The sequence below is a fragment of the Lacerta agilis genome, chromosome 13, assembly GCF_009819535.1.
Source record: "Lacerta agilis isolate rLacAgi1 chromosome 13, rLacAgi1.pri, whole genome shotgun sequence".
In the NCBI taxonomy this organism is placed as follows: Eukaryota; Metazoa; Chordata; class Lepidosauria; order Squamata; family Lacertidae; genus Lacerta; species Lacerta agilis.
Window position 1 is genome coordinate 18,996,863 of NC_046324.1, and position 15,879 is coordinate 19,012,741.

General features: G+C 45.9%; 1 protein-coding gene across 2 annotated transcripts in view; it reads right to left on the reverse strand.

Moving 5' to 3' along the window:
* Nucleotides 1-410: 410 nt before the first annotated feature.
* The window catches only part of LOC117056443 (A-kinase anchor protein 13-like), a 108,433-nt gene continuing 92,964 nt past the window's right edge, over nucleotides 411-15,879 (reverse strand). For both annotated transcript variants that reach the window (XM_033166809.1, XM_033166808.1), the window contains 3 exons: nucleotides 10,046-10,229; nucleotides 4,140-4,329; nucleotides 411-641 (listed from right to left, as the gene is read on the reverse strand). In XM_033166809.1, the coding sequence (XP_033022700.1) occupies nucleotides 438-641; nucleotides 4,140-4,329; nucleotides 10,046-10,229 (578 nt within the window). In that variant the 3' untranslated portion in view covers nucleotides 411-437. The remainder of the gene's footprint in view (nucleotides 642-4,139; nucleotides 4,330-10,045; nucleotides 10,230-15,879) is intronic.

Consider the following 15,879-nt stretch of genomic DNA (forward strand, 5'->3'; position numbering starts at 1 on the left):
CTGGGTTACAGCATCCGCAGTCCCCGTACAACTCCTGCATTCGCCCTGCCCCATACTTGCATCCTGGTCCTTGCAGGAAGTCAGAGGCTTCGAAGGGACACTTCCAGCTTCTTTCACTTCAGCTGTCTGCACTTCTTGGTCAGAGGTACCCCTTCCACACAGGTATCCTTCCTCCAAAGCAGTGCTGGGGGTTGTCATCCCAACTTCCTGGCTTGTATTTCCACAGGGCGGGAGGCCGACAGCACTGTGAAGTCCGGCAAGTGCACTCAGCCTGCTGTCATTTGCCTCCAGTGCTGCCCCGGCCTCTACAGCAAAGACTGACTCCGCCTCTTCCTCTTTGTGCAGCCTGGTAACTGTATTTCGACTCTCACAGGAAGACTCTGGGTTTGCCGCTTCCTCCAGCCTCAACGAATCTTTTGGCGTGTCTAAGCGCACCTTCAGCTGTCTATCTTCTCAGGGCAGGCAAGGGCCAAAACCTGCATCGCAGTAAGAGCCAGGGGACAGAAGCATCTCCTTGGTTTCCTTCTGCCATCATTCACCAGGATGGCAGCTCGGAACAGCTGTGTGGCCCTCAGCTCCCTGGCCCAAATACAGTCCTCGCAACTGGTTTTCTGCTCAGGGTGTGGGTGTTCACTGGTATTCTGGAGAAGAGGAGAGGAGATTTACATTCATTTATCGTACCATGCTCTGGAAGTACACGTGCTATGTTTCGAGTAACTTAATAGTTTTCTGTAACAGCTCTATTAATTGTTTGTAAAAGAAACCACACACACAAAATTAACCATAGAAAGACATCAGTCCCAGGGTGGCAATCATAGGAACACAGAAAGATAGATAATTGGTCCATTTAGCTCAGTATTGTCTTCACTGATTGGCTCCCCATTGTTTGAGGCAGGAGCCTCTCCCAGTCTGACCTGAAGATGCCAGGGATTAAACTTGGGACTTTATGCGTGCAAAGCAGATGTGCTTTTCTGTTAAGATTCTTGCAGCATTTTACTGTCCTGTTTTTCAACTAGGTTTTGCTGGAGAGCCACTTTGGGATGTGGCCCTCACCTCCCTTCCACAAGGGAAAAACGTGTGCACAGACACAGACACACACAGCAAGGTTCACCCCAGCCTTCATTAACCATCTGCCTCTAAATGCTGTTGTCAGAGACAATATATATGAGTACCAGCTGCTGAGGATCACAAATGAAAGAGAGGGCTGCTGCGCTCAAGCCCTGCTTGTGAGCTTCCCACAGTCACCCCACTGGCCATTGTGGGAATAAGGACTAGATGGGCCATTGGCCTGTTTCCACAGGACTTTTATTATGCTCTTAACGTGCCCATGGAAGACCACCTCAAATGGAGCAGGACTGGGCTCCAAGCTGCCAGCTGACAACTACTTTTCACAGGAAACCCTGTGGCCCTTCCAGTTCCTATAAGCCCCAGTCAGCATGGCAAATGAGGAGGGATTAAGGGAGTGGTAGTCCAACAACATTGGGAGGGCCACCAGTTTCCTGCCCCCAGCCTTTCCTCTGCAAATACCCAGAGCCTCAGTGAGCTTAGCTGCTTTTGGTTTATGACGCACTTTTGCCAGATTAACCTCCCTAGCTGCTTTTATCATTTCAGGCTGTAGGCTAGATTACTCTCTTCTTTATTATTTCCTTCCCCGGCCCCCAATAAATAGAAAATGCAATTATGCCCTGGATGAAAAACTTGCAGACTTTCCATGGGCACCTGACTGGCTACTGTGAAAGCAGGATGCTGGGCCAGATATGCCTTCGGTCTAATCCAGCAGCGCGGCTCTTATGCTTTTATCTTACCCTTTGCTTTAAACATGCGCACATAGAACTCTGCATAAAGTAACTCAATCTCTCTTTCGTGAAAAGTTGGTCTCCCTGAATTGTGTCGACATCATGCAAACTGAGCAATTAAAAAGTAATTCTGAACAATTTGACACACCTTAGCTAGTGAACAGCATCCAAAATGAGAAGGACTCAGGACACCCTCCCCAAAAGGAAAGGCACTGAAGCTTTTTAGTTTGTGGGAAGAAAGACAACTGAGAGGGGACTTTTCTAGAATGATAAATTAGAATTAGAATTCAGGGGACCAGGTAGATGGGGGGGGGTCAAAGTGATTAGCAATACAGTTTAGGACAGGCCAAAGGAAAGAGCTTCTGAAACTGAGTGTTTAATGTAACATAATTTGCTGCCACAAGTCATGGAGAGAGACACTTATTTAGCTGGCTTTAAATGTTAAATTATGCAAGTTAATAGAGAAGTATTTATTAACCGTTACAGCTATGTGAAACCTCCAGCGACAGAGGCAGTCTACCGCTAAATTCCAGCTGTTCTGGAGGACAAAACTGCTTGCCCTGATTGCAAGTTTTGCAATCACCCTGAGTATGTGCTGTTGAAAACAGAATGCTGGACTCTAGCTCAAACTTTGCAAGGCTTTTGTTATGTGGAGGCGCAAGGAATGATTATGTCGGGCAGAGAACCGCTGTCCTCTGGAAATTGTGCTGAACACACCTAGCTGCCTCTCTCTATGCTTCTACGATTTCACCATGAACAGAAGAGGCCTGCTTCATTAGATTGAAGGCCCATCTAGTCCACAATGTCCAACCAGATGCCTGTGGGAAGCCCACAAGCAAGACCTGAGCACACCAGCACTTGTGATTCCCTGCAGCTGAGATGCAGTACAGAGCTAGCCTTGATAGCTGCGATGCTCTCACACATTTTCAAGCCTACAAACTTGACTTTTTAAATCCAAAGTGGGGGCTCTCTCAGGATGCTGAATCCAGCATTCAGATTCTGCGGTTGCATGGTGTGTGAGAGCAATGCGCACACAGCTGATTCGTAAAAGTAATGCGCCTCTACTCTCGCTCTTTGTCCCAAGTATCACCCACACTTCAGAAAAGAATAGATTTCTCTCCCCTCCCTCTCTGAAAATTATCAGCACAAGTGGACACACTCAAATGAAGCCTCAGCTGAATCTCCTGTGACTACTGATGCTGTTGCAAGAGTAGAGGGAGAATTTTCAGCTGGTTCCCAGCCAGCACCACGAGGAGAGACAGGGACAAGTGACACTTGTTCTGGAAACACAGAAGTGTCCTGGAGAGAGCAGAGAGGGAAATGGGAGTTGTCCATCATCCTCTGAATGAAGTCATTCTGCTTCCACACAGACTGAATGGGGGGGGGGGGGACCTCAGTCCCTTTCCAGAGGAAGCCGACAGCCTCTCAGCTGACCCTGCACGAACTGAAATGAAATAATTGCAGGCCCTGGTCCAAATCCAAATTAGATTAGATGTGAAGCAAACCAGGCCTCAGAGGAAGGCCATCTAAACATAGCCTTTCCGATTTGTCAGACATGATGTACCCGTATCCAGTGCTTGCGCTATCATTTTAAAAAATCCTGGTACATGATGTGTTGCTGGCTGCACTTTACCAGTGGGAGTGTGAAGCGACAGGTTAAAGTGTTGTTTATTTTAATACATACCACAGCCCTATCAATAAGACTCTATTTTACTAATTGGGGTTCCAGGAGCTGATGAAATCTAGACATTTCTCAAAAGAAACACAGTGTTCCCTATTTCCTCCTGCTTAATGCAGGATCTATAATGCAAGATGCAATTACGGCAGGGGTTAAGGAGCCATTTTCAGTCTCAGGGCCACATTCCCTTCTTTGAAACCTTCTGAGGGCCACATGCCAGTGGTGGGAGGGGCCAGAGTCAAAAGCAGGTGCAGCGATTTATGTAGTTTTTGTACCTCTGTACAGTGAGCTCCTTTCCACACACAACTCTCGCACAACTCTCTCCTCGATTCAGGCGCACACGATTCAGGCACATTCCAGCCAAGCCAAGCACTCAAGTTGCAGAGTTGTGTGAGAGTCAGGTGGCCATTGTTCAGGGAAAAGAGCCTTGTGAGCCAAACTGGGGTCTTCATTGGGCCAGTTCTCCTCTCCTGCCCTAAACACACGTCATTCCCCTCCCCCTTCCAAAAACGGGAGACAAACAACCCAAATTGTGCATGAGCAAAAAAAGCAGGCAATTAAGCACCCATGAAATTCTGAACTAAATGGTTGGAAAGGTTTTTTTTAACCCCTTATATATACTCCAAGCTTGGTGTGCCAAACTGACACAGTCCTCTTGCCCTCACCATGTGCTGATGGTTCTGTATGTGCGTTTGGAGGCAGACGACGTCGCTTTCCATGCTCGATCCCGCTCCTTCCTTCGTTTCGACCGTCAGGGTATAAATGTTTAGCCCCCGATGGTACTTCACACAGTACTCCCCGGAATGTACTGTGTGCGACAAGGCGCTCCAGGAATCTGGTTCGCTGGCTCCTTCTCTGAAATGACAAACAGCACCAAAGGTTAAACCCACAAACTCGAGTTAATGCATTACAAAGTTGGCCAACGGGCTATATATTGCAGCCCAAACTAGCTTATTAACGGTACAATCAAAGCATATCTCTCCAACTCCTTCCAAGCCCACTCAGGCATCGTCAGGAATGCTCTCTTAGGGGCATATTATCCAAAGAGAGTATAGATTACTCTACAAAAATAATCTGCTAAGTGTGGAGGATGGAGCATTTGAACAGGATGACTGAGGTTCAAAATCCTACCTGTCTTTGATTGAGCTGGAGTGTGGTGATGGAACACCCTATGAATCTTCTGCCTGTTCCATTCCTTTTGTAAACTGCTTTAAAGTTTCATTACAACCACACAATATTGTGAAATAAAACAAAAAAATAATTCTCATTTCAGCTACTCACAGGATCACCTTACTCCATATGCCAGTCAGTGCAACTGGAACTGCCGTTACAGGATCTCACCTGCATAGGTTACATTAACTGCATCCCTCTCTCCTCTCTTCTTTTAAAAAAAAAAAATGAAAGGATTTGCAATTCTACTTATGTCATTGACTTATTATTATGAGTCACACGACACTTTTACACAAAGAAGTGAATGGGACGAAGTTAACAAGAGCACTGCGCTCTGCCCCAACAACCGGCTTTGTTGCCAGGAGTCCTTCTACGAGATGTTATGCAATTATTTCCTTGGTAACAGGTAGAAGACTCAGAGGGTGCTTCCCAATAACCTGTTTACTGAACTTTCATCCTAATTTGCTTGCAGGGAGATGAGACAGCATTGGCTGTTCAACAAGCATTTATTCCAATTTGTTTGTGCAGGGGTAAGACGATGTTGCATGTGTTTATTCCACACCTGCATAGTGAATTTTCCCATAACTTCCCCCCCCCCCAAAAAAAGAGTTTGATCTTTTGAGGAAGTGGGTTAGTTGCACAAGAGCTCCTAGATCAGCTATAACGGCCCCAAACTTAATTTGCTGGTGTGTAACTGAACCCCCCCCCCCATTGCAACTGTCTGCAAGGACCCAGAAAAGCAACAAAACTCCTAGGGCACAACCCAAGTCAACAGGGTCACATGCACACCGTACAAAGAATCCTGGGGAACTGTTGCTTGCTCTGTACAGAGATACAATTCCTAGCACCCTTAACATACCACAGTTCCCAGGATTCTCTGGGGGAGGTCATGTGGTGGCTTAAATCCATGTTGTGGATGTGATGCCAAGCACTTGGTTGTACCCCTGCTCTTCAGATTTCTCTCCCTTCCCCTCATCCTCCAAGCATGTTGTTGTTTAGTCGTGTCCAACTATTCGTGACCCCATGGACCAGAGCACGCCAGGCACTCCTGTCTTCCACTGCCTCCCGCAGTATGGTCAAACTCATGTTGGTAGCTTTGAGAACACTGTCCAACCATCTCGTCCTCTGTTGTCCCCTTCTCCTTGTGCCCTCCATCTTTCCCAACATCAGGGTCTTTTCCAGGGAGTCTTCTATTCTCATGAGGCGGCCATAAGTACGGGAGCCTCAGCTTCAGGATTTGTCCTTCCAGTGAGCACTGAGGTCTGATTTCCTTCAGAGTGGATAGGTTTGATCTTCTTACAGTCCATGGGACTCTCAAGAGTCTCCTCCAGCACCATACACATACCAAGCATACACAGAGCTATTCTCACAGGCCAGCAAGAAGCGTTCCCCTCCTCCAAGAGGACAACACCTTTGTAAGCCAACCTGTTTTGAAATGTTCACATGGGATGCAAACAAACAAAAAAGAAAACCGCACACAACAGCAGTCGCTGGGGTTACTGCGGCATATGTATTATGAATTCCAGTTGCTGTAATTGCCGCCCATTAGGAGAATCCTACCTCTGGCTGTGGTTCTCACGCCCTTATCAGCTCGGGAATCAAAGTGCTCTTTGGCCACCTGGTGGCTCACAAAGGATGCATGCACACCACACATTTAAAGCTTGTCATTTACCCCAAAGGATCATGGGAGCTGTAGTTTGCTAAGGGTGCTGGGGAACGGAGCTCTGCAAGGGGTAAACTACAGCTCCAAGGATTCTTCACGGGAAATAATGTGATTTAAATGTCTGGCGGGGGGGGGAAAGACAACTCCCTTTCAGGTTACTCCACCAAGCTGCCCAATGAAGTGCTTTGCCAGCTCAGCACAAGGGTTTGGAACAATGTAATTATTGTTCTTAATATATTGTTTTGCTCCCCATTTTCTTCTTTTCTCTTTTTCTTTCTTTTCAATTTTCAATTGATATTTTGGGTTATAATATTAATTACTGTTGCTTAAAGTTTACTCATCATTTTATGTCTTTTTCTAAATTGTAACTATCAGCTTGTTTTCATTTCGGTTTTCCATTTTGCAATGTACTGATTCTAATGGTGGCGGTGGTGATGTAATTATTGGGTTCTTCTGCTCTGGATTGAAGATTAACTAAAGCTGAGTACGAAATGGAACTGTTAAAAACCTTTAGCAGGCTGCATTTTTTTTAAGGAAGGAAGTGACCAAGTCTTTCAAGCTCATGCCTCTGCTACAAAAGGGTGACATTCCCTTCAGGGCAGCGTTTTCCCACAGGCCAGGAAGCAGGGGGTTCTTTTCCTTGGGGGGAACATTCAAGCAGGACCTCACCTGCAGCCTGAAGTGGCCCAGTTCAGGAAAAACTGTAGGACCCTGCTGAATGTATACAATACAAACTTAGACCAGGAACACAAGGTAGATGGCTCAGTCAGTAGAGCATGAGACTCTTTATCTCAAGGTCATGGGTTCGAGCCCCATGTTGGACAAAAGAGTCCGGCATTGCAGGAGGTATAATGACCCTCATGGCCCCTTCCAGCTCTATGATTCTATATACTGAGTCAGATCTTTTGGTCCACGTAGCTCAATGTCTGCAATGACTGGCATGAGACTCTCCAGGATTTCAGACTGGGGTCTTCTCCCAGCCCTACCTAGAAATACTGGGGATTGATCCTGGGAAACTGGAAACTTCTGCAGATGAAAAGCAGATGCCCTCCCATTGAATTACATGCCGTCTCCATATATTATTATTATTATTATTATTATTATTATTATTATTATTATTATTATTAATACCCCACCCATCTGGCTGGGTTTCACCAGCCACTCTGGACGGCTTCCAACAGGATGTTAAAAACATGATAAAATATCAAACATTAAAAACTTCCCTAAACAGGGCTGCCTTCAGATGTCTTCTAGAAGTCAGATAGTTGTTTATTTCCTTGACATCTGATGGGAGGGCGTTCCACATGGTGGGCGTCACTACCAAGAAGGCCCTCTGCCTGGTTCCCTGTAACCTCACTTCTCGCAGGGAGGGAACCACCAGAAGGCCCTCAGAGCTCGACCTCAGTGTCTGGGCTGAACGATTCAGGTATACTGGGCCGCGGCCGTTTAGGGCTTTAAAGGTCAGCACCAACACTTTGAATTGTGCTTGGAAACATACTGGGAGCCAATGTAGGTCTTTCAGGACCAGTGTTATATGGTCTTGGCGGCCGCTCCCAGTCACCAGTCTAGCTGCTGCACTCTGGATTAGTTGTAGTTTCCGGGTCACCTTAAAGGTAGCCCCACGTAGAGGGCATTGCTATAGTCCAAGCATGCATCATGGAATCAGTTCTGCTAAGAGACCACTACTGTTGAGAATAGGCAAGGATTTCCTGTTTGGTTCAATGGGTCAGACTGAACCTTCTGGCTCTGTAATGAGAAAGCCGTGTTGCCGTGCTGAAGAGGCGATTTACAGTTTCACAACCTGCTCAGTAACCCTTTATATTGCAGCTCCAAGCCGCATTTGCTGAAACAACAGACACATTAAAACAAATGCCTGTCCCCCAAACAAATGACTCCAAGCTTAGAGGAAGATGCTCTAGGATCTGAATATACCCCTTCAAACTTTTAGAATGTAATATGCATGGCAGTCGATGGAGGGGGTGACTCATTCTGGCTCCTAGTACTTCCCTCAATGCTGCCAGGGCCATGATTAGCTGCACAGAGATTACAGGCACTTAGATTAAGAGCTCTAAAGCTGTTTAGGAAGGCGGTACTTGGCAGATGGATGTGCAAGTGGAAAAAGAGGGGACTCGGAGGCAAGAACAGTGATAAGAACATAGGGTTCTTAATAAAGGACCACCTTTCCACATGTGAATCTGGCCGGGCTCTGAGATCACCATCTGAGGGGCTTCTCTTCATGCAGCCTCCAAGGGAAGACCAAAGGTGACAAGAGAACAGGAAGCTGGAATGGATGGGCCATTGTTATTGTGACCACAGAACAGACCCTTTCCATAGCTCGCCATCCTCTGAACGCTCTCTGCAGGGAGGGTTGTCTGGCATCACCTTAGTCATAGTTTCAGCACCAGGCACTGATGTTTAGGCCTTCCTGGGTATTTTGGAAGTACCCAGTGATAGGGTGTTTTTTATTCTGATTAGATTATTAAGGGGTTTTGTTTTGCTTTGCTTTTTCTACTGTTACAGTACATTGTATTTTATTCTTGTGGATCATTTGAGGCTGTTGTGGGAGGTGATAAATACATTCAATAAACTAAGAAAAGAAAAGAAAAATAAAGAAGAAGAAAAAGAAAAACTAACTGCCGAATTAGACAATTTGCTAGTATAATTATGACTGGAAGCCAGTCTCCAGGGTTTCCCCCACCGCCTGCTAACTGGAAATGCCACAGATTGAACCTGGGAGCTTCTGCAGGCAAAGTCTCCTCCTCCCTCAACAGCCTTAATTCCATTTATTAATTTATTAAGTTTGTATCCCAACTTTCGTCCAAGGAGCTCCAGGTGGTGTACATGCTTCTCTCGCCCGCCCCCCCCCCCCATTTTATAAAGCAGGTTAGGCTGAGAGATGCAATGGCTGGCCCAAGGTCACCAAGTGAGCTTCACGGCTGTGTGGAGACCTCGGCCCTCCAGATGTTTTTGGCCTACAACTCCCATGATCCCTAGCTAGCAGGGAAAGTGGTCAGGGACATCTGGAGAGTCGAGGTTGAGGAAGCCTGTCCTAGTCCTACAATCTAACCAATACGCCACACTGTATAATTGACAGGGATACGGGCTACCTTGGCACTGATCAGCACACTAACCAGGGCTCCTGTTAAAACTGAAACCAGTTTTACAATGCTAAACCTTGGTTATCATCAACCACAACTAACATCATGCAGTGGTGACACTTTATTGTGGCTAAGGTTGTTCAGGGAAGGAATCTGTGCATGTAAGGCGAGAGACCAGCTATAGAAAACCAAACAAGCATCCCAGGGCATGGTTCAGAGATGCAGTGGAACTGGCACTGTTACAAGTGGTACCTATTACTGATTCTGCATTTGTAAGAAACCTGTCTTTTAGAGTGGAATGGTTCGTAACGCCCTGCCTATTGACATCAGGCAGGCATCTTCACTGTACTCAGAATGTTGGGGTGCATTTTAATCTAGCTTTTAGCTTATCATTGATTTTAATTATTTTCTTAATTTTTTTCATATCTGTTTTAACTCTCCTCCTGTTGATAATTTCATTGTGGGTTTTCTTTGGAGGGGGGGGGGGGGACCTGCTTCAAGGTTGTTGCTTTTCAAAACAATCAATTTTTTGAAATAAAATAAAACAACCTCACTGAAGCTGAGCAGGTATGTATGGGTCTGGTCAGTGCTTGGGTGAGAGACCACTCAGAAACCCCTGCAATCAGAAAGTTAGCCTTACTCTGTCAGGAGTTGATGCAGCTTCTGGTAGCCTTTCTCCAAGGCCAAGCTCACAGGAGTGGCTCCTTCACGGTTGGGGACACTGAGGGCTCCTCTTCCACCTGGCTGTTGCAAGAGGAACCACGTAAGCCGCAGCAGTCCAAGCCTTACAGCAAAATGCATCAATGTCTCCCGGGGAACATTCTCTGAGAGGAAGAAGAACCAGAAAGAAACAAAAGGTGTTTAGCTTTAATGCCATCTCTAGAAATCTCCATTAATATTAAGGAGGTGGAATGAGTGAACATTTGCACTCTCTTTCTCTCACATAACACACACACACACACACACACACACACACACACACACACACACATATAAAGAGTCGAACGGCTGGTATTAAAAGCCAAAGTGCCATTGTGAGCCAAGAGAAGCTAATAATTAAATCAGTTGGGAAACATATAACAAAGAGCTTATTGGCTCAAACTCAGAAGTTGTTGATCATCCGGGCCTGATTCAAGGTGTTGACATTCGTCTAAAAAGCCCTAAATGACCTGAAATAAATGCTTTCCACAATACCTGCCTGCCTTAAGATCTGCTGGGATTCCAACCAGGTCAAAATCCCCCAGGGCTGAGGTTCTCCAACCCTACTCTGAAACAAGATACAGTACAACCTCTCACTCAGTATGCAATCTGCGCTTAAATGCCACCAAGCACTGTCCTGTTCCCAAATAAGTAGGTAGCTAAGAGAATTTCTACACCACCTTAAAAGAAAAGCCGGCTTACTGCCTTCATTAGCAGGCTGTCTCTCTCCTTCTCATAGCCCATTTCAAATAAATCAGGATTTTGGCATTGCTGAAAGGCAATATGCAACTCAAACACACTGGATTTTTCCAGGACATACTGTAGTAAGAACAACAGGCAGAAAACACTCCAGAGACAGAAAAGAACAGTCCAAAATTCTCTCGCACAAAGGAAATACAAGACATGTAAACAAAGCGGGGCTTCTTGTTTGTTTGCAGAAAGACTTACTTTGCAGAGCAGCTTTTAAGGAAACAGGATTGCCTGCATTTGTATTGGTCATTACTTTTTTATACTGCACTTTGAAGAGTATGGTGCTGGAGGAGACTCTTGAGAGTCCCATGGACTGCAAGAAGATCAAACCTATCCATTCTGAAGGAAATCAGCCCTGAGTGCTCACTGGAAGGACAGATTCTGAAGCTGAGGCTCCAGTACTCTGGCCACCTCGTGAGAAGAGAAGAATCCCTGGAAAAGACCCTGATGCTGGGAAAGATGGAGGGCACAAGGAGAAGAGGACGACAGAGGACGAGATGGTTGGACAGTGTTCTCGAAGATACCAACATGAGTCTGACCAAACTATGGGAGGCAGTAGAAGACAGGAGTGCCTGGCGTGCTCTGGTCCATGGGGTCACAAAGAGTCGGACACGACTAAACGACAAAACGACAAAAAGGCAGTTCTCTGCACAAAGGAACATTATTTAAGGACACACAAACATACGCTTTAGGTAAAAAGGCTTCTACAGAAGCTTGCAAAAATCTGGTTTTTTTTTTATATCTTATGGCACAAAAGGAAAAAGGGATGATGAGGGCAGCAGTCCAGTTCGTCTAATGAGTAGCTGCGATGGAAACAATTTAGGTAGCCAGATGGAACAGCCAGCACCAGGTGAGCGATGGCCAAAGGCAGGGGTCAGCAAGGTTTTGCCTGCCTAGGCCAGTCAAGTCCCACAGAGATATCTCTGTGGGCCGGAGAGCGCACACATGATTTCCAGCATCTGGGCATGCACAGACGCGATTTCCAGCACTGCAAAAGCGAGTCCCCACGCCCTGCTGGATTAGCACAGCGCACAGGGACTCACCAAGTGGGAGGCTCGGTTTGGGGATGGGTTGGGGGCAGGTTAAACTGCCCCCATAGGCGCAGGTTGCTGACCCCTGACCAAAGGCATCTGGTCTTGGCAAAACTTATAGGATAAGCACCGCTTTACTTTCCTCCCCCTGTTCTGTGTACAACACACCCAGCAGTATGTGTATGCATAGCAGTATGTGTACGCATCTTCTGGATGACACCTAGCAAGGTCCGAAACAGAATGTTCATTACCATATTCTCTCCCCATGGTTGACAGACACCACCTGATAGTTTGATAAAATTAAGTCTGAGCTGATAGGATGTTTTAGTCCTGCCATTTCTTTCTTTCTTTCTTTCTTTCTTTCTTTCTTTCTTTCTGTCTTTCTTTCTCTCTCTCTCTTTCTTTCTTTCTTTCTTTCTGTCTTTCTTTCTTTCTCTCTCTCTCTCTCTCTCTCTCTCTATATATATATATATATAATGAATTTTAGATTTTAGTTTAGTTTAGTTTTGAACTGGTTTTAACGTATGCGTTGTTTCTTGTTGTAAATTGCTTTGAGTTACATATCGTTTAAAAGGCGTAGGGACTAATATGTTCCATAAACAAATAAAATAATCTTGTCTGTCTCAGTCTGCAACCAACTTGAAAGAACTCATCTGCACTACGTGGCATGTATTGTACAGCATTTATCATCTCTGCATTTAGAACTCCTGAGGACATTTTTTTTATTAATAATGGTAGCATTACAAATGATGTTTGCTTCTGCTACCGCATAGCTCGATGGAGCACAGCTGCAGCAATTCAATCAAGCAAAGAGCTCTGGAAGAGCACCTTGAGCGATAATAGCAGTGATTTATGAGTTTATATAAAACAGGTTGGCTATGAGACCCACACAAGAAGTTTCCAGTGAGAACCACAACTCTTTCTAGTTTGTCAATGAGTTAACTGTGGTCTCAACCTGTAGAATAAGCCAAGACCGTGTGTTTACTTTGCTATAATGGTGATGATGATGATGATGATGATACAGTGGAACCTTGGTTCTTGAACAGCTTGGTTCTCGAACAGCTTGGCTCCCAATCGCCACAAACCCAGAATTAAATGTTGCAGTTTTCCAATGTTTTTCGGAAACCGAACATCCGACACAGCTTCTGCTTGAGTGCAGGAAGCTCCTGCAGTCAATCGGAAGCCGCGCCTTGGTTTTCAAACAGTTTCAGGAGTCGAATGGACTCCCGGAACAGATTAAGTTCAAGAACCAAGGTACCACTGTAATAGGAAGCTTGTGCTCACTTCTGTGACCTGTAAAAAATATACACCAAAATGCCATTTTAAAAATCTGCTTCTTACTATTTTCCATCATTTTTTGGTAGATACAGGAAAGTGACACAAGAAACTAAAGACGGGTAGCACCTTCCAAGTCTTGGACTTTCTATACCACCAAACCAAGTGAGCATAGCTAATCATAGGAACATAGCAGCATACAAAGCTATCTTACACTGAGTTACACCCAGTGCTGTTTTTCTAGGAAAAGAGGTTCCGGAACTCACCATGAACGTCTCCCTTGTTCTCTTATAATGGCAGTGGCGCCCACCTGAGAGGTGCCAGGGTTGAGTTCCGGCTAGAAAAAAAACACCCTGGTTGCATCATTGGTCCATCTAGCTCAATATTGTCTCCACTGAATGGCAGTGGCTCTCCGGGGGGGGGGGGTTCCAAGGAGGGGACATTTCCAGCCCTACCTGGAAATGCCTCTGGAGGCTACATTTCTGGCCTTCTTCGTGCAAGGCTGAAGCTCTGCAACCTTTCCCTCAATGGAAGCTGATGGGAGTTGGAATCAAACCATTTCTGGTACCTGGAACTGCCCTGAGATCTACAGGTATAAGGGCAGTATACGAATTTAATTAATTAATTAATTAATTAATTATGCCTGTAGGCAAGAAGGAATTATATAGCAGAAGTTTGGAGTGCTCTGCCCCTCATCTGTGCCCAGGCATAGAGTTCCTGCAGGACAGGAATACGTTGTCCCACCTCTGCAATCCCTCAGCAGTCCAGTAATTATTATTTTTTTGGAGATTAGTAACTTTTGCAGGCTTATAATTAGAAGGCTTATTGTCCTACTTCTAAACATACCCTCACAACCATGAGGCCCAGAAGCAGCTTGCTTTGTTTTACAATTAAAGATTCAGGTAGGTAGCCGTGTTAGTCTGACGCACTCAAAACATAAAAAAATAAATAAATTGTCCATTAGCACCTTACAGAGACCAACTAAGTTTGTTCTTGGTATAAGCTTTCGTGTGCATGCACACTTCTTCAGATGTACCAAGAACAACCTTAGTTGGTCTCTAAGGCGCTACTGGACTTTAAAAAAAAATGTTTTTACAATTAAAGACAGAGATTCTCAAGAGAGCTGGGCTCTACATCCCTCACGGATGCCACAAACTCCTGGGCTCCTGGAGGCTGTCCAATTCGGGCGAACAGGGTACTGCTCCCCAAAAAAACCTCAGCCAGCCCCCAGCTGCCTGCCTTCTTGCTTACAGCCACTCCAGTATTGCCCCTCAGTATTGCCCCTTGTATAACTCAGCGGGGAGGGTGGTGGGGACAAATCCAGAATCAGTTTGTATTGCCTGTTGTTTGCTGCAGCTTCACCTACAGTTGGGATCCCTGCCTTCTGCCCCACCAGCCCCAATGGGCACCAGCAACCATTACAGATATCTGGTTGATTAGGACATCTAAAAAAGATCTAGGTTGCCACTAAGGTCATGAAGAACATCTCTCCTGCTACCTGGGGCTCCTGGGACATTTCACCAGCTCCTAAATTTTGCATACACTTTGGCATACACATCGTCAGAACGTAAGGACCTTGTTTCAGTGCTTTGAGTCAAACAGAATTTGCTGTGTGACTCAAAAGCACTTGGGCTCCTTCACCTGTGCTCACAAGCCAAAAAAGGTTCCTGGGTCCTGGCACGCCTCCCCAAGCATATTTGAATTAAACTTGGCAGGAAGCCACTGCAGCCTCACCCCGATAAGAGCCGAACAAGGAATCAACACCTTGTGCGCTTGGTAGCAGGCTTCAAACACACCTGGAACCGTTCAGAGAAAGAAACGCAATTGATCTTGTTCAGAGGCAGTATTATTTGAAGACAGGTAATCTGTCCCTGTCCTGGCTGGAGATGCTGGGGACTAAACCTAGGGCCTTTTCCGTGCAAAGCAGATGCTCTACCACTAAGCTAATACCTTCCATATCCTGCCTCAGGGTCAGCTCAATAAATTTTAGCACCCAAGGCAAGCCACAAAATGGTACACACACACACACCCCAAGCCAGGGAAGAAGTGGGGAGTGAAACTCTGCATCAGGAATGGGGTGTGTGTGAAGATCCACATGCAATGTGTTGCTTGGGGGCCGCATCTGCTGTCCTGGTGGGTCCTGCCACCCGAAGTGGTCGCCTCGCCTTGTCTCATGGGAGGGCTGGCCCTGTCCTGCCTCCATCAGCAGCTCTGAACTGCAACGTTCTACATGCAAAATCACTTTTTTCAAAATGCAAGGGATGAAGAAATCCACAGGCACAGAACCAGCTTTCTGGTGGCATTTAACTCCGGGATTAACTTCCAAAATCCTTTCTAATTCCCAGGAACCAGAGCAGATCCTTTCAGTGGCTCTTTTCCAGCCTTTCTGATCGTGTTCCAATATAACCTTTGCAGCTCACTTTCTCAACAATTTGAAATCTGGTCACCGGGCAAGTCTTTCCAGATACCTTCTGCTTAATCTGCAGCAAAAATGGCTCCCCCACACGAAATTTATGTGCAATTTCCCCCATAACTATTTTTCTCTTCTTGGGGCTTCAAACACTTTTCTGCACCCTTCTTATGCTATTTCTTACTTATTGCATTTATTTCCCTTCCCCCCCCCGCCCCCAGGAGCTCAAAACAGTGTTTATCCCCACAACAAACGTGGATTGAGTACAGGCCCCCAAACATGCCCAGGACCCTCCTGCACCACACAGGG